Source organism: Mus caroli, chromosome 6 (assembly GCF_900094665.2).
Source record: "Mus caroli chromosome 6, CAROLI_EIJ_v1.1, whole genome shotgun sequence".
NCBI classification, from domain to species: domain Eukaryota; kingdom Metazoa; phylum Chordata; class Mammalia; order Rodentia; family Muridae; genus Mus; species Mus caroli.
The window spans coordinates 43113064-43132519 of NC_034575.1; the positions used below are offsets into that span (position 1 = coordinate 43113064).

Genomic DNA, 19456 nt, shown 5'->3' on the forward strand with positions numbered 1-19456 from the left:
CAAACCATCTCGATGTGGAAGCTGCAGTGTGTCATACAGTGTACCTACCTTTTTGCCCAAACAGCTTTACTTGAAAATGTTCTCTGGTTTAAGGCCTCTGACTATACTATCTATACTGGATCCTCAACAGGGTTCCTCTTGAATACCCTGTTGCTGTCCTGTGTCGCAGAAATCCTGCAGCTTTGAACCAACAGGACTGGCCCTTTCATGCACTCCAACAGTTCATAGATGCAGGGGATCTTGTGGTGAACCAACCCAAAGCTCTAGATTTGGGCCCTGGGTGGTATCTGAGTTGGTCAGCCAACCAGTTTTCCTGCATCAGTACCAGCAAGGCCAGCTCACCCATATGGTGTGGGTAGTGGGGGTGGAGGTAGGGGTGGGAGGTGAGATGTGGTCCATTTCTCCCAACACCACCACATGGTAGATGAGGGGTGGGGCCACTCTCCCACACCAATACTATCAGAGCCAGTTCTCCCAGGCTGACTAGCAAGGGGCAGGACTAGCTCTCCTGCTGCAAGCAAGGGGTGGGGCCAGCTCATCACAGTTCTAGGACATCAACCCAGCCTCAGGTGGCAGCCCAGACCAGACACATCTGTATGGCCTTTGGTGGTAACATGAACCTGGGACATCAACACAGACCATGGCTGCCATAGGACCACAGACCCAGACATAGCTCCTGGTGGTAGCTTGGGCTTGGATGTCATCATGGCCTCAGGTGGCAGATCAGTTTGGCCTCTGGTATCAGTAAGGCCATCAGACATCAACATGGTCTCAGGCAGCAGACCAGACAACTGACATCCAGATGGCCTTTGGTGGCAACACAGGCCACAGCCATCAGCACAGATCCCAGCTGCAGTGAGGCTTCAGATTCAGACATGGCCCTTGGTGGCAGCCCAGGCCAGAATATCATCATGGCCCCAGGTGGTTACACAGGCTCCTCATAGCTGCCTGTTCCTCATGGCTGTGATGTCTCCAGGTCCACCTCCCTCCACAGTGAATGAAATGCTCAGGTTTGCTTTCCCACCCATCTCTCTCCATCACATACGCACTTATCATAGGGCACTTGGGTATCTCTCTCTCCCAGCTGGCCTCCTGCTTAACATTTTTAATACACCCAGGCCACTTATCCAAGAATGGCACCTCCCCTTGTAGGCTCCCATATCAATCATCAGTCAAGAATACAAACTGTAGAGGAATTTTAATTCAGCAACATGGCTACTCTGGCTGGAATAGAGACATGCACTTAGTACACACTTTTAATCCCAAACAATGTAAGTAAACTTAGTTTGTAGAAGGAAGCTGCTATGTTTGAAAGTGAGGTCTAATTGAGGGGCAGACAAAGTGGTGAATCTGAGAAAGATTTGACAGAACAAGTCCAAGATAGGATATGCCTAACTCTCACACGGACAGGAGAAATAGAGCAGTGCAGAGAAAGAGACAGAGGTAGACAAACAGACAGACAGACAGACAGACACACACACACACACACACACACACAGAGAGAGAGAGAGAGAGAGAGAGAGAGAGAGAGAGAGAGAGAGAGAGAGAGAGAGGGGCAGTTTTACTGGGACAGTTTTACAGAGACACATTGCAGAGAGAACAAGCTAGACACAGGTAAAGACAGAATGAGCCAGAGAATGAGAAGAAACCAAAAGATTAGAACAGATTTCTAGACTTAGTTTGAGGCCAAGCAGAACAATTCAGTGAGAAGCTGAGAGAAGCCAGTTTGAATCAATCAGCTTGGAGAAGAGTCTAAACTAGAACAGCTAAGTTGAACCAGGCAGTCAGAATTTAGAAAGAACTAGAAAGGATGAGCTTATTCAATTGTAAGCTTCCAAGACAACAATTACGTCAGGTGTGTAAAAGTGACATTTAGTCAGGTAAATAAAAGTGACGTTTACAACAAAGGAGTCTGATCTTTACTGTCTTAACATAGACTATTTGTGTGCAGGTACCTGAACAACACAGAAGAAGACAGGAAGCAAGCATTGGGTCCTCTGAAGCTGGAGTTACAGGCAGTTATAGTCCACCTAACATGGGTGTGAGAACTGAACTTGGGTTTTCTGTAACAGCAGCAAGCACTCCTGGTTTTGTTTGTTTAATTATTATTTTACTATATATCCATGGCAAAGAGCACACATGCTATGCTGTCTCTCTAGCCCCCCTTTCCTCAGTTACCTCCTCCTACTTCTTCTAAACCCCTTCCTTCTCCTCCCCCCTCATTTTTAACACCTTTAAAAAAAATCTAGATTTTACATATGACAGAAAAAGCATGATACTTGTGTTCCTAAGTCTGGCTTATTTTACTTAGCATAAAAATCTCCAACTCTATCCATTTATTACAAATAAAAGAGCATTCTTTCTTCGATAGCCATATGTGTATATCTCATATTTTCATTATCCATTCATTCTTTAATGGACTCCTAGACTGAGTAGTGTGATAATAATTGTGGTTATGTATTTATCTGTATTTTATGGTTGGTTTGACTCTTTGGGGCACATACCCAGGAGGAGTAGAACAGGATCACTTTGTAGCTTCTTCTATCACAAGTATTTTGTATGTGTGTGGGTTGGTATACGTGCATGCATGTGGAAGCCAGAGAATCTTCTTCCATCAATGTCTACCTTATTTTCTATGTTTTTGTTACATTTACTTATGTGTGTAGATGCACATGGAGCATGTGTATGTAGAGATCAGAGGACAACTTGTGAGAGTTGGTTCTCTTCCTGTACCGTGTGGTCCCAGGAACCAACCTCAAGTTCTCAGTCTTCATAGAGGTGTCTTACCCTCAGAACTTCTCTACTTTTTGTTGTTATTTATTTGTTTTTGAAACTGGCTATGAGGAAGACCCTGGATACTTCTATTACACCAACTCTTCACAACACGGAGGTGTAGCATAGCATATAACCTCGGAAGTTTACTTGTCCAAATGCTAATTAGAGAAATGTTACAAAGCAGAGCTTCACCATTGGGGAATTTTGGGGAAAACATTAAATATTTACGTTTTGTTCGTTTGTTTGCTTGTTTGAGACAGAGTTTCTCTGTGTCACCCTGGCTGTCCTTACTTTGTAGACCAGATTGACCCGGAACTCACAGAAATCCTCCTGCTTCTGCCTCTGGCATGTGTCACTAGACTTGACTCCTAAATATTTAGATTTTTATTACATAAGAAAGATCTCCCATGAAGTCATAAAACAAAACCCTTGGCTGATTGAAAATTATAAAACATGCAAGTAATTTTGTTTAGTGCCATATGGGAAGTGTCTCAAGAACCACAGCAGAGAGCAGTGGTGGCGCACGCCTTTAATTCCAGCACTTGGGAGGCAGAGGCAGGTGGATTTCTGAGTTCGAGGCCAGCCTGGTCTACANAGTGAGTTCCAGGACAGCCAGGGCTACACAGAGAAACCCTGTCTCAAAAAAACAAAACAAAACAAAACAAAACAAAACAAAACAAAACAAAACAGAACCACAGCAGAAGAGGAGGCAACTGGCCATGAAAACTTTAAAGTCCTGCTGCTCAGGAAGGGCAGAGGTTGGTTCTGCTCTGTCCCTGGGTGGGACTGGGGAACCATTGAACCACATTTCCTGTTTATATTTGTGTTTTTCAAAAGATGAGACCAGATTATTCTTCCTTGGGGACCTCTGGGGAGCAGAAGTGAGCTATATTCTTCCTTTCTCTTTCCACTCTATGGGCACCAGGAAGGGCTCCTTTGGGCAGGTACACAGTCTTGGTTGCTCTCATTAGTTTGGCCTTCACGGGCACATTCCACGTGGGTAAAAGAGGGACATACTTAAGCACACATTGGCTGCAGGTCCCTGCTGTGAACTCTCATTAATGACCAGGGAGTCACATGCTAGGCAGAGCAATAAAGTGGGCTAAAATGATACTCTACCTTATCTGATTCAGTCCTTTCTGTGTATCTTTTCCTCACAGACTCCTGGGAGGCATGTCTTTGATGTCCTGCTTTTTTTTTTTTTCCCAATACTTGAAGCAGGAGAAATGTCTTTTCCTGCCTTTGTCCAGCACAGGATCTCAGTCTCAATGTAGGCATTGTACAATGGTGCAGAAATGCTATACCAGCCACACCCAAAGATGTGTTTCAAAAGTACTTATTAGACCTTGGCCCATACTTCACATCTCAACAACTTCTAGGTACCTGGTAAATATATATGACTAATACTGGATGTTTTTGTGAAATTCAGTGTTCACATCATAAAAGTACACAGGAAGTAGATAGTAATGATCATCTTCTAACAAGGAAAATATTAATGCAGATTTAAAAAGAAGGCAGCCTTCTTAGTGTGAGCATTTGTTAAGAATGGATTGTTTCTGTTATGTTTCCAATTACTATTGATGAAAAAAAAGAAATAAAAAGGGAAAGAAAGACACATAACTGCTTCTAGATATGGTGAAGGATAAGGTATATTATAGATATGTGGGAGAGCATATCTGGGAAAGTCCAGAGTGGGCATGACCAGACTGACCTGGGTCATGTGAAGAGAAGGGGAGGGGAAAGGAGAAGGGAGAAGGAAGCCAGATGCAGCCGCCAAAGGTACAAAAAGAGCTACTAATAAAAATGATTGGATTATGTATAAAAGAGCAGCCTAGCCCCTGGGGTTGCAGAGTTCAGGGTATGCCAGTCGGGAGGGGGCTGTAACAAATAGAGACTAAAGGATGCTGGGAGAACCTAGCAGCCAGTGTTAAACAGTGACCTCAGCCGTTTGTCCCAGTCTTGAAACCTAACATCCACTAACACCATCCAACTGGACTCTCGTTCAGTGGAACTGTAGGTGGTTAGTATGGGAGCAACCCGAGAAAAAGACCCAAAGGCTAAGGCAGAAGAGTAAGTTAAACAAACATGTGCCTCAAATTCCATCTCACCAGGTGTTGCTCCAGGAAATACAAGCTCACGGGCGTGTCCCGCTCTGTTCTTCCCTTGAGTTTTGGTGGTTTGCTTGACTTCTTTCTATCCAGAGTGTCTCTGAGGGAGTCTGGCCAGGTACAAGCTCTGGTATGGTTTGAAACCAGAGTCATACTCTGAGGATTTATTTCTTGACCCATTTTTTGGCTTCTATGTAGAATTAATAAGACCTTAGCTTGGACAGTACGTTGTAGTATGACCTCATCCAGGGATGGGAGGCTGAGGTGTCTTCAGAGTGAGGAGAGAAAAGCTGAGTGACCTGATAGGAGTCGAGCGGGGTAACTTCCTTCTGTCTGTACAACCCTTTGGTCCTTCCTTATGAACACAGCTATATCATTACCTAGAAAGCAAAGTGTCCATGAGGGTTGCATTCCACAGGGTTTCCTGTGGCTGGCGGCAGCCTTATGACCAAGAATATAAGCAGAAGTATTGTGGGTTTCTGCACTTCCTTCACCTTGGTAATAAAAGGCCTTGTTCTCTTGCATAGCCATGCTGCCTTCCTCTTTCTTCTATGATTCTGAGACTAGAAGTTGCTGTGAAAGAATGCTGAGTAGGAAGGGAGGGAGACATGGCTCTGATGGAGCTTATCCTAGCCACCAACAGACTCACAGCCTCCCTTTGTCACATCAAAATCAGCTCCTTTGACTACCAAGCCACATTAGTGAATTGTCTCTGAGATGTAGTCAAACAATGCCAATGCGGCATTCCTGGGCTGGTTGGGAGCAGTCCCTGTATGCCATAGGGGATTTTAGGCCAATGGTAACAAAGGATACTTCCTGATCTGAAAGCCGAGGTTGATTTACCTCAGCTGAGACTTCTGTGTTGACTTCTCAGATCCTGCAGACAGGACACATCACTGGAGGGGACCAGAAGTGTGCTCGGAAGAGTCCATCTGTCCTTGGAGCCTGCACCGAGAACTGCAGGACAGCTGGGCTATCTAAGTCTTCCCTGAGAGAGTGCCTACAGCCACCATGTAGAACTGTAGAGGATACCTCTACCCTAGAGCTGTTCAGCAGGTCACACTGCACTGACTTACACATGGCTAAACATTCACTGGTAATCCCCCAGCTACAATGGGTGAGAAAGCACTATGAGAGAATAAAGAAATTTAGAAAAGAAAAATGTTCAGCTTTCCTCTGGGATTCCAATCCTAGTTTGTGTTTAAGCCTGCCATTCAAGTGTAAATGAAATTATTTCATGATTTCACATACAATTACATTATTTCCAGGCACCTTCTGACTGACAGTGGCTTCTTTTAGCTTCCTCAAAGCCTTTATTCCTAGAAAGCCTACTGTTGGCATAGCAGGACTTTACACATTAACAGAGAGACATCACTGTCTGCTTTACACTTTGTCAGTGTGTCCTGCTGTAGCTGATACCTGAATGAGCCCTCTTGTGATGAGATTTTTAGAACACATTCTCTTTGCTCTGTACTCCTTTCCTGCTATGCTCAGTAACAGAGTGTATCCATACTGTCTATAGATCCACTGTATCCTTGGAATGTTATTACAAACTGCAAGGCTCATCTATAATAGACACTTGTTTGGGTAGCTGATTCAGTCTAGGGATATCAAGATGCCTGATCAGTTGTGCCCAACTCTCAGTGCTGGGGCTACCTGGGAGCAGGAGGTGATGGAGGAAGTGAAAGTGTTGGTCCTATCTGGTTGCTAGGAGCCAGGGGAGAGGAAACAATCTGTTTCCTGTTTGGGGAAGTCAAAACAATACAAGGAAGCGCTGCACCCTTTATCAGGGACTTCCCAGCAATTTTCCAAACCAGAGCCATCACTGTCATCTGTCATTTGTGATTTGTGATGTTTTTGCCTGTGCAACAGAAGTTAGTTCCTCTTTCTAGGTAGACAGAAGAAATTAGACACAGACCTGCAGATAAGCACCCAGCAGGACCTCAAGGCCACATCTTCTGAGTCCTAACAGTCCCCATGCAATCCCTACCATCCTGTTTCCCAACCTTCTATAGGGGAGGGAGACTCCATTGCACAGCTGAAGGGAGCAGAAGAAGTAATGGAGATCGGCTGTCCCTTCCTCCCTTTAGCTACTGATTAGCTGAAGAGGTCACACTCCCAAGACCTCTTTTGAATCTCCCAGATGCTCAGCTGCATTTGAGGCATGGCAGGTTGGATAAACTGCTTCCTGTAAGAGGTCTGAGCTAATGTCCTGTTTCTTTCTTTTGTTGGTCAGACCCTATCTGTAGGGAACATCTCTCCTGGAAGACATCCTTGTGTTACAGAGTTTTTGTAAAAACCAAGTTTCCACTACACATGACATCTAAGCACCCCGCCTTCTTTTGCGGGGTCTCTTTTTTCAAAGATACCCTTCCCTCTGCTCACCCTTCTAAAGGATCTTCCAGCAGAGCTCATTTACATATAAAGACCCTCCCTTCACCACCCCCATCTGCACTCCTATCAAGGTAAAAGAGTTCATATGAGCATGAAAATATCCTTTGCTTTCTAATATTTCCAAAGCTGGATCTAAATCCGAGTGATGGACCCAAAAGAAAAAAGGGAGGTAACAAGGGTGACCCATCCCAGCCTCATGGGGGAAGGGAGCACTGACTGTTTCTAACCATGATCATGTCCCACATCCTATAGCCTTGGGATAAGGCTCTCCTTCTGGGCCAAGGCTGGCTTCTTCAGTTATCCCAACCTCACTCATTCTGATCCAGAAGAAGTACCCACAACGCCTTTTTGTTATGGTTCAAGAGAATCAAGTGGCTTGATTCATTTATTTTTATTTTTATTTTTATTTTTGTTTTTGTTTCTTACTAGGTTCCTATTCATATTCTTCCATAGCCCTGGATAGATCTTGCCATGTATGTCAGAGCCACTGTGGTGACCAATCAGTTCAAGGTTCTTTCCCCAAATCAGACAAAAATCACAAAGAGGCAAGTGGTACCAATGGGACATGAAGGCTTTATTGGGGGACTTATGGTGGAGCACAGGGGAGACAGCACACAGGGGATGGCTCTGGGTTGGCTCTCTCATATTTGACTCCTCAGGATCTCTGCCATGTCCTGCCTATCTGTTGCAAGACTTGTTGACTCTGTTGCAAGACTTGCTTGTGCTTGGTAATCTGTTTCTATACATCCAACTCTACTTAGCTCACAAAAGATGGTACTACTCCTGCCCCTCCCCAGGAAAGACATATACTGTTCAGAATTAGTCACTGTACATATGTCATTGCAGCAAAGTCTCTCAAGGGCTTAGAAGTTAGTCAATGGTTAGAACATGGTTATAGAACACAATCTATTAAATAGCCCAGATAATGGGCTAAGCCCCAATTAAATGTTTTCTTTTATAAGAGTTGCCACAGTCATGGTGTCTCTTCACAGCAATAGAACACTGACTAAGACACTCCTGCTTATGGCCAGCTTGGCTCACATGGATGCCCTCTGCCTCAGTAACTACAGGGCTTCTCAGAGGCCATCTGAATCTGGGACAGCCTTTTCAGCCTCCTCAGAGCCTTGCTATTTGGTTACAGTGTCTTGCTGGGAACATTTGGAAATTCCATGGTGTAACAATGGCCCTCATTTTCCCACAAGATCAATTCGACTTCCTCCATAAGTTTCTTCAACTGGGCCTCCTGCTCATCCCCTTGTGCCTTGTTGTTGAAGCCACAGTGGCGCCTCTCACATGCAACATCCAGAACATCCAGGCTCTTATTGTTGTTCTCTTGAATATATTCTTCTAAGGAGCCCTCAGCCAGGTCTTCCTTCCGGGTGAACACCAGAATAGTGTAAGCCAGGATCGTGTTTCCAAAGATCTCCTGGAGGCACTTGGCCACCGCCTGGTCCTCGGCAGTGTACCGGCCTACCTGTATCACCAGCAGCACTGCATGGGGCCCTGGTGAGGCCAAGAGGTCACAGATCTTCTTAGCTGTTGCCTCAGGCTGGTTCTGAGGTGAAAAAATATCTGGGGTGTCGATCACCTCAAGTTCTTTCCCCTCAAACTCTCTACTCCCTTTCTGGAATGTCGTGGTCACTGGTCGAGCGCTGATTTTGGATTCAAAGGCTTGCCTGCCAAGGATGCTGTTCCCTGTTGCACTTTTCCCGCTTCCTGTTTTCCCCACCAGAAGGAGCTGCAGTCTCTTTGGGGTGAATTTTTTCTCCTTCAGACCTGGAAGAAGTTTACAAAACCAAACACCAGAGGGAGATGAGATGAAAACCTATCCTATCCTCTGTTTATCAGAGGCCATGCCCCTTAGTACCTGAGAAGCAGTGTCCCAGGATGAGGACAGCAGTAGAGACAAAGGCCAGCACCTGTCCCTGGGGTCTGCCCTGGGCTTACATTCTCAGCCTGCATCCTGAAAGGTGGAAGTGAACATTCTTACCAAGGGGACATCAGAAGCCACCAGCTGAGAAGGAAGACTCAGATGCCAACCAAACGCTGGGTAATCCGATGCCAATTTTTTTTTAAACATCTGAGGCTGGAGGGTAGGAAGGAAATATCCTTCTCCTGAACTTGTGGGTGCTAAGACTGAAAGCACATAAAGTGGCAAATGATAGTTTTCCAAGTGTGGTCCCCAGGGAGAGACTGATGTCTCTCAGATTACAGAGCACCAACGCTCGAAAGGGCTGCTAGGCTCTGCCTTCCACGCCTTCTCAGCACCCAAGCTTTTTACTCCTGCATACCTGCACTCTAAGCTGACCTGAAGTCTTCATGGCTCTCTTGAGCTTTTCCAAAGGGGGATAGAAATGAATTTGAGTGGGTTCATGGAGGTTTCAAGTGTGGGTGTTTGGATGCCTCATCAAGACACAGTTAGGGCCAAAGAGTAGATCCTAGCTGAGCCCTTGGAGCTGATATTTAGAAGCTAAATGTATCATGAGAAGCAGAGAGGAGATTTTTTTAAAATAATGACTAACTTTGCTTCCTTTAACAAGTGAAAAAGGCAGCTGGGTGGTGGTGGCGCACACCTTTAATTCCAGCACTCGGGAGGCAGAGGCAGGCGGATTTCTGAGTTCGAGGCCAGCCTGGTCTACAAAGTGAGTTCCAGTACAGCCAGGGCTATACAGAGAAACCCTGTCTCAAAAACAAGAACAAAAACAACAAGCAAACAAACAAAAAAGAAGTGAAAAAGGCTTAGCCTGTGTTGTTGACTGTCCCTTGTATTTTTTTTCCCCTTGACATTCCAGGCATTTCAAATTCATAATGAAAAAAATATGTGAAAAAAACTTGTTAAAATAAAATGAATCACAATTAGCTTCTTCTAGAAAGGAAACATGGGGGGGGGGTATCTAGCATTCCTAAGTTCTGCCTTCCTAGGTTAGGGAGCAATGGTGAATCTCTGCGAAGGCTAAGCTCAGCCCTACCCAGTGGCCACTGAGGACATCCTGCTTGCTTGCATGGCACTGTCAATCAGTTTGACGAATCAGATTCAGCTAATCACCCACACAGGGACTACTGACTTCCAGAGTTTCAAGTCAAAGCAAGTCTCATCATGTGTATGACCCGCATGTCCTTCTCAAGGAGGAGCTTAGGTGTGAAGACTCTTTTTGCCTTGGGACTGGCAATTCTTACCTTCCAGGGCCATCACACCTGTCAGGGGTTCTTCCTGGTATAAAGAAGAGCCCCTTTCGCTTTATTTAGACTGCAATGGGTAGACCTCTGTGATGAGGGCCTTCATCTGCCCCTCCCAGCACTCAGTGTGTGGTCACATGTTCATTTGCACACCAGTGTCCCCATCTACATTTTCCCTGATTCACCTCTGCTAGGAAAGTAGTATACCTTTTGTCAATCCTTGTCCAGTGTCCAGGGGCAACTGCCTTGTGGGATTCTTCTCGGGTCTGTGTTCACACTCTTCCTCTTCCACCTACAGGAAAAAAAAATGCATCTTAAAAACATGTGACTAACTTTATTTTTTATGTATGTGTGTGAGCACACTCATGTGCCAGGCATGTGTTGGCAGTTGTGTGCCACAGTGCACATGCAGAGGTTAGACACAACTTTTGAGATTCTGTTTTCTCCTTCCCCAGTGGGTGCCAGGAATCAAACTCAGGTGGTTAGGTTCTCTTGGCAAGCACTTTTATCCCTTAACCCATCCCTCCAGCCTGTACATTTTTACTGATTGTATTTTAAGGGGTAAAGTTATTCCACACGTTTGGGGGCGGGTGCTTGATGAGGAGGGAGGAAGAGGAGTATGAGACACTCTCTATAGTCTTTAGGAGTCATACTCCCACCCAATCTATCCTAAGTGTAAGAGATTATTTGTCATAGAGAAAGGAGCCACTAAATGTGTTTGGGGAGACAGTGTCCTGAACTGTGCATTGAGGGCCTGGAGTGAGGAGTGGGCTCTCTAGAAAGAGAAGGGTGAAAAAGAGAAAGAAGCAAAGAAGGAAGCAGTGTTGTCTTGATTTTGTGTCTCAGACCATATAAAATCTATATGGGCAGGATGAGGAAGTTCTAGGGAAAGGGTAAAACTTTGGGTCTTGAGTCTAGAAAGAACCATTTAGGCATATGCACTGAGAACTGGCATGGCTGCAAGCTAGTAGCTGCACTAAGCACTTGTTAGGAAGATGGCAGCAATGGGGATCTTCATAGTGCAAGATAGAACCCTCCTGAGAACGGGGCACCTCAGTGTGCAATGGAGACATAGTCATTAGCTAGGATGCTCACACTGCCTGGGCCTCAGTGTCCACTCAGGGAAAATTTGTAGGCCTAAATCTGAAGAGACCTGCTCTTCCAATGTCACAACATATTGTTGTTATAGATCGACTTTTACTTCCCATTACAAATGAGAGCCATAGCAGCCCTGAACTCCCAACACTGCTCTAATGAAAGAGCAATGCTTGCTTGCTTGCTTCCTGAGCTAACTCTGTCCTCTGTTTCAAGAATTTACAGTGCTGTTATCAGGATCAGGAAGAAAACTGCATGGTCCATGGCTTTCCCAGAATGACCAAGTCTCTCTCGGCCAGATTAAACAATCCAGATGAAGGCTCTGCGATGGGGTGCCCAAGTGCAGGAGACCTGGATTCATCACCACAGCACTATTGGCTACTTTATCCTTCTCAGCTAGCAAATTGCCCTATTGTCTCTGAATCCCAGGGAACAGCCACTGGGAGCCCCTGAAGAGGTGGCTTTGAGACATGCTTTTATAATGTTTCAGTAAATGTCTGGCTTGATGGGCTAGGATGTGGGTTCAGGTTACTGAAGAAAGTCTGGTGGCTTTCAAAGAAGAGTGAGGAAACAGGTTACATCAATAGCCTCACCCAGGTCTGGTCAGCCGCATCCTGACATGAGCAGTTTTCCAGCTGCAGTGACTGCCTTTGTGCCTCCTGCATCTATGACCTGCAGGCCTAAACACTACAGAGCCCTCAGTCTTCGTCCCTGCTTCCTTTCGTGGTTGGTGGAAAATGAGGCCACACTTCTTTCCTGACCTCATTTATTCTTTGGAGACCAGGTAGGTTGGCGGGAAAATGTTCCCAGCAGAAGCTGAAGAGAGTGCAGAGCCCAAGAACACCCCACCCTGGGAGGCCAATAGCTAAGGACCTAGCACTGTGCCTTAGCACTGTCAAAGGAAAGAGGCTCATCCTCTGAACCTCACTGGCCCCCACACCCCATGAACAATGCTACACACATAGGCTATACTTTGCATTTCTATCTCTAACCCAGATGAAGCAGACATTCACCCTGTTCTCTTGCTCAGAAAGAAAAAGAGAGTCACAAACAAGTGCAGGGAGTATTGGCCACTGGAAGTGGGGACATGACTCAGAGGTAGAATGCTTTCCAGTGTGCAAGACCCTGGCTGGGCTCAGCTCCCCATCACTGAGAAAAGACAGGAAAGATTAAGCATAAAGGTCACCAGAGAACACAAGGGTCTCTCAGCTTCTGCGTCACAGTTCTTTCTACAAGCACACACATACACATGAGTGTATATACACTACACAGCCACACACATGTATTTATAAACATACAAACCTATTTACAACATATATAACATGCATGAAAATACATGTGTAACACAAAACAAACACCATGGTTTTGTGGGCTTTTTCCTTCTTATTTTTTTTATTCAAAATAGTTTTTTTTCAATACGATATATTCTGACTATGGTTTCCTCTCTCCCAACACCCTCAAGATCCTTCTTGACACTACTCCCATCAGAATCCGTACTCTTTCTGTCTCTCAAAAATCAAGGCATAATAATAGTAATAATAATAATTAATAATAATAATAATAATAAAGAAAAAACAAACCAGAATAGAAACAAACAGGCAAACAAACAAGCACATATAGATGCAGAGACACACATGTTCACATGCACAGGAATCCCAAAATCTTAAACTGGAAGCCCTGAACACCATGACAAAATGTTATGAGATGAAGAACCTCCAAACAAATATGCTGTTGAGTTTGTTTTGGGTTCTTTGGGTTTGTTATCTATTGCTGGCAAGGGCTTGAAATTAAACAATTAGTTTTGTGGTCTTTTAAATTTTTTTTCATTTTGTTTTGACTTTTATTTTTGGTCTTATTGGGTTTTTTTTTGTTTATTGTGATTTTTCAGGTTTTTAAATTTTATATTTTTTAAGAGAGAGAGAACATGAAATGTGGTAAGGAGGTGTGAAAAAGAAGAAAAACACTATTAAAATGTCTCCTATGAAATAAATTTAAATAAAAATAAAACCATGATATCTACCATAAATTCAGTACACATACATTTAAACACACACAAAACCAAATGTGTACATGCAGCATACATGCTATTTATACAGCTGAAAACATATACACATATACAACACATGTATACACAAGAACAATATACATATGTAAACTCAAGTATACGTCCAATATGACACATACATGAGAATACAGTGTACTCCATTCACACACATGCACATAAACAAGCGTACAAATGAACAGAAATGTACAAACATAGCAACTCACATATGCCTGTCAGTACACAAACATACATACAACATATATAATACAAATACTATATACAACATAAACATACCACAAGGAGTGTAATCACGTATATGCACAAACACAAATATTTATAAACAGTAAATATATTCAAACACACAAACACACACACATATATACACACACATCTAAACACATATACAAATCCAAACAGGACACACTCCACACACACACACACATACATGTAAACATACTCACATACTGGGACTTACCACTGGGCTGGCTGACAGGCAAGAAGGTCTCTCTTCCCCGACTTCAGTAGCACTGGTCTCTGGTGAATTTTCTGGCTTTCCTGGTGGGGTCGAAATGTAGATTCTCTGAAAGAATGAATAGAATGGCCAGGGAAAAGTTTCTATAGAACATGAGCCGATGGACCCGAGTGTTTTTCTGTAAAGCCAATCCATCTTTCAATCCATATTTTGTTGGCAAAATATGATCTGAGCTCAAGAACTGTCCTTCAAAATAGCAGCTTGCTGTGCAATGAGAAACAGGAAATGAGCAGAAACACAAGCCAGTCACTTCCGCTTACAGCCTAGGAAAATTTTAAAAAGAGCATACGGCCATGGTTATTTTTACCTTGACACAGGATAACAAGGCTCAGAGGCTTCGGAAGCCATAAATCTCCAGAAAGCTTGTCTCGGGAACAGGCATTACTGGTCCCAGCCTTTGGAGCTGAGCTCACTCCCTAGGGAGATCTTTCCCCATCTTATAAATCTCTTTTCTTGGAACAAGGTCTAATAATTCATTCTTTCTAAGGCTCTCCCTGTGTGGAGAATCTTTTAAAATTATTGGGCAGGTCCCAACTACTTGATCACCAATAAAGAAAATAAACATATCTAAGAGACATGACTTTTACCACTTTGTTGAGCCAGCATGTCACTATGTAACACATAACAGCTTAGAACTCACAGAGAGCAGCCTGCTGGTCTCTCAAGTGCTGGGATTCACTGATTTTTTTTTAAAGTTTATTTGTATTTTCTAATAATGCAACATGTTCATGTATATGTGTCTGTGATGTGTGTGTGTGTGTGTTCACGTGAGTGCAGGTGCCTGTAGAGGCCAGAGGTGTTGGACCTCTTGGAGCTGAGTTACAAACTGTTGTGATCAGCACAGTTTGGGTGTTGAGAACAGAACCCAGGTTCGCTGAAGCAATATATACTCTTTCTTTCTTTCTTTCTTTCTTTCTTTCTTTCTTTCTTTCTTTCTTTCTTTCTTTCTTTCTTTCTTTCTTTCTTTCTTCCTTCCTTCCTTCCTTTCTTTCTTTCTTTCTTTCTTTCTTTCTTCCTTCCTTCCTTCCTTCCTTCCTTCCTTCCTTCCTTCCTTCCTTCCTCCCTCCCTCCCTCCCTTCCTTCCCTCCCTCCCTCCCTCCCTCCCTCCCTCCCTTCTTTCTTTCTTTCTTTCTTTTTTGAGACAAGGTTTTTCTGTGTAGCTCTGGCTCTCCTGGAACTCATTCTAGACCAGACTGGCCTTGAACTCAAGAGACCTGACTGCCTCTGCCTTCTGAGTGCTGGGATTAGACACCCCCCCTCCCGCCCCGTGCCCAGCACAATATACACACTTAACTGCTGAGCCATCTCTCCAGTCCTGAGTTTTTAGTAATGATTTTTATTATAAGAGTAAATGAGAAGAGAGCCACATAAACTGAACAGGCTACTTGACATTATATTTGAGGAACTGTGGCATCTATACCTGGTTCGGTGGAAGAAGCTGTGATCCTCTTGAGGTACTCATAGGATATTCTGATTCTAATTTTACTCCTAGTGTACTTTATTTTGAAGACAGTTGGTCATGAATAGAGGCACTGCCTGAAAAGGGGGGATGTGAATAAGGCGTGATAGTGAAGTAGGAAGCCTAGTGAAGAGGCATGGTTTGGTCTTTCTTTAAGCTGGGTGTAAGATTGCAGCTCTTTGCATTCCATTTGAAAAATGGCAGATAATGTGTTTACATTAACTTGAAAAGGGCGGTACAAACAGACCAAAATATTTCCCCCAAATCTGTTCTCGAATCTTGTATCTAATTGAAAAGCAAGACTTCCTATGGTGATTTGAATAGATATGGCCCCCACAGACTTACGTGTTCGAATGTTTGTTGCCCATAGGGATTGGCACTATTAGGAGATGTGGTTTTGTTGGAGTAGTTGTGACCTGTTGTTGGAGGAAGTGTGACACTGTGGGGCAGCCATTGAGGTCTCCTATGCTCACACCCAGTGTGACAGTCAGTCTCCTTTTGCTGCCTGTGGATCAAGATGTAGAACTCTCAGCTTCTCCAGCACCAAGTCTGTCTGGACAATGCCACTGTAGGCCAGCCCTAGTTACACCTTGTCCTTATGTTTCTTTTCACAGAAATAAAACCTAAAGATAAGTTCCCTTCTGCTGTTCACTGGAGTGTGTGCAGCAAGTGTGTCAGGGCATAAGACAGTTCCCTTAGTCTGAGCTTTGCATGGCATTAACCATTTTAATGCTACCATGCACAAAAGTATCTTGATGTGCAGTGATATGCCTTATAAACATAAGTTTTTATCTTCTATTAATTTGATAAGTCTCTCTCTATTACTTAACTGCCACTAGGGTATGATCAGCTACTGTACCAGATAGATTAGCGATGAACAGTAATTAGCTGAACATTTGCTTTAAAGCTTCATATGAATCTCTCTCTCTCTCTCTCTGTGTGTGTGTGTGTGTGTGTGTGTGTGTGTGTAGATACAGATGCACATGTGTAAGCACAGATTTGCCACAACACCCGTGTAAAGATCAGAGGATGACTTTGCAGGAAACATATCAATTCCAGGAACTGAACTTAGGTTGTCAAACTAGGTGGTAAGCAAGTCATGGAAGTACCCTTAAATATGAAATGAGGACACTTGCCGCCCTTCTATATAACAGCAGACACTATTCTCTGCAGTAGGAGGTTACAACAGTATGGGTAACTGCTGTGTTTCATGTGTCGAGCTTCCACGAGTACATGTAATGTCTGCTGATGCCAATTTGACCCTCTATGCTTGGGAACTGTAAATCATTTTTCTGAAGCCATACATTCATGTAGATACCGATGGAATGCATGCCTTGATTTTGTGTGACAGTGTGACACAGTATTGTCATCTACAAAATTCATATTTGAAAACCACACAATTACGTTACCAACATATTCCCTCCACACACACATGTCATGCTTTGGGTCTGGAAAGATGGCTCAGCAGTTAAAATCACTGGCTACTCTTATGGAGGGCCTGGGTTGAGTTCTCAGTACACATGTGGCAGCTCACAACTGTCTGTAATTCCAGTTCCAGGAGATCTGTGCACGTTTCTCACCACTACAGCAACAGTCACGCACATAGGGCACCTGTACACACGCAGGCAAACACTAATCTGCAATAAGCAAATAAATAAATAAACCTCACACTTTAAGTAAGTTCAGCTTTGTCTTGGACCACTTGTATGGCTCTGTGAGCATATGTTGGACACCCTTGTGCCAGTCTCCCAGTGTTATTCTCGACATGGGTGGTTTTTAGGACTTACACAGTACTCTATCATCATGTTTATCACCTATATAAATTCTGTTGCTTTTCCCATTCATAATCAGAATGAAGCATCTATTTTTAGTTCTGATATCTACTGTTTTCTGTAAGATGGCTTTGAGTCTCTCAGATCTATGGCAGATCGGGCCAGACATCAGCTGGCATTTAGCTCCTGAGAACTCAGTACTTGTTACTGCAGCAGAGCTGGGCCCAACCTGACGGATGCGAAATAAAAATGTGATGTTTGGGTGTAGAGTTCTTTCCAACCTTTACTTCCCAGTCTGACTTTGGATGATTTAACTTTTCTGGAGGAAGTTCCCTGGTTTTGAATGGAAGTTTGGAGACCTTCAAGGGACTGAAGCCAGTGCTTTTATTCCAGAGTTTGTTTGTATTTTACCAGGATCTGAGGAGCTAGTGCTACTGAACAGAGAATTCTTTAGTCTTCTTATTGAAGTTCTGGACTCATTCACAACTAAGGGAAAATGTTGGCCCTAGGGAGTTCACCTGACGCCCTCCGTCACCGTCCAGGAAACTTACCTTCCCTCTGAGTTTATAGTTCACAGTTTCCATTTCAACTTAAGGTCATTCTCATCTCCCCTCCTTCCCTCCTCCCCTCCTCCTCTGTCCTCTCCTCCCCTCTCCTCTCCTGCCCTGTCCTCCCCTCCCCTCTACTACCCTCCCCTCCACCACCCTCCCCTCCACTCCCCTCCCTCCGCTCCCCTCAGCTAGGGTTTCTTCATATGACCTAGTCTGTCCTTGAACTTGCTGCCTTCCTGTCCTAGTCACTTGGGTGATGGAATTGGTTTATCTTTCTCTGTGTGTTTAACTCACGTATCTTAACATCCACTTCATGCAAATCAAATACTTGTTTGTTCAAGTCTCTTATATACAGAGTGTCTGGGCTAAAGGTGGCTCACTCAGTCTTTCTCACTGTCTTGTCTTATTAACTGCATCTCTGTTCCAGAACCTAGACACCCATTTCTTGCTTGAAGACAAGAGAAGCTCATGGTTGTTGGTGAACAGTGAAGACACTGAACATTCCATCTGACTCTGGGGTTTTGGACAAAAAGTCACAGTTATAAGGAAATGGCTTTTAAGAAAGAGTGTGTGGGCCGGGCGGTAGTGGTGCACTCCTTTAATCCCAACACTTGGGAGGCAGAGGCAGGGGGATTTCTGAGTTCGAGGCCAGCCTGGCTTACAAAGTGAGTGCCAGGACATCCAGGACTATACAAAGAAACCCTGTCTCGAAAAAAACAAAACAAAACAAAACAAAACAAAACAAAACAAAACAAAACAAAACAAAACAAAACAAAACAAAACAAAAAAAGAAAGTGTGTGTGGATTCTCAGAAGAATGGTGGCACACAATCGCCAACATTTAAGCAGCACTTGCTGATCATAGGGTCATCTCTAAGGACGGGGCTAACTCACTTCACCCTCACAGCCACCCATTCAGGAGGAAACTGTTCTGTCCTCAGTTTAACCGATGAGGAAACAGGCACAGAAGGTTGACCGTTCTAGGAACTACTTTGAGGATGCTGTGACCTGACAGAAATAACTTAAAGGAAGAAATAGTTATTTTGTCAGAATGTAATCTTAGATTCAAAAGCAGACTGCTGGTCAGTCACAGCTAGCCACAGCAGGCCCCCCCTTTCTCAGATGCTGAGTGACAGACACCCACTGAGGGTGTCCCAGGAGTCTCCAGTTAACAGATTTTCAACGGTCAGATTTCTCATCTGGGGAGGTACATTTACACCAAAGGGGTTTTTGATGGGTACACATTCTTCCTCCCACCCCTTTCTCTGACTGGGGATCCGAGCCTGGCTGCAGGGTCCTGCTGTGAAGCCACCCCGCATCCTCAGAAGCTATACGAGATTCTCACATCTGCCACATGGGCCCTAATTCCTCTCTTCAGAGTCTCCGCAGCCCTCCTGTTGTCTGTGTGTCCATGTATTAATGTCTCTTCTAATAAACTCGTTAGCACCCAACTACCTTTCTTACCATCCATATTGGACCTGCAACCAAGACCTCTCGAGGTTGTTTCGTGATTCCAGAGAGTTTGGGGTGGGATTCTCAGGCATAGAACA

At 44.1% G+C, this 19456-nt stretch overlaps 1 protein-coding gene across 1 annotated transcript; it reads right to left on the minus strand.

The window, feature by feature from the left end:
* Positions 1-7824: 7824 nt before the first annotated feature.
* Gimap6 (GTPase, IMAP family member 6) lies at positions 7825-14354 on the minus strand. Its single transcript, XM_021165338.2, has 3 exons — positions 14069-14354; positions 10662-10746; positions 7825-9053 (listed from the first exon to the last, which is right to left on the minus strand). The coding sequence occupies exons 1-3, from the start codon at positions 14258-14260 to the stop codon at positions 8413-8415; spliced, it is 918 nt and encodes a 305-aa protein (XP_021020997.1). The 5' UTR covers positions 14261-14354; the 3' UTR covers positions 7825-8412.
* Positions 14355-19456: the final 5102 nt, after the last annotated feature.

Bases quoted from the DNA above. Each gene is read 5' to 3' on its own strand.
- Gimap6 (XM_021165338.2), bottom strand. From the start codon at position 14,260: ATGGATTGGCTTTACAGAAAAACACTCGGGTCCATCGGCTCATGTTCT. The intron at 10,747-14,068 runs GTAAGTCCCAGT...TTTTTCCTGTAG, and splicing joins GCCTGTCAGCCAGCCCAGTG to GTGGAAGAGGAAGAGTGTGA. The intron at 9,054-10,661 runs GTATACTACTTT...AACTTCTTCCAG, and splicing joins TGGACAAGGATTGACAAAAG to GTCTGAAGGAGAAAAAATTC.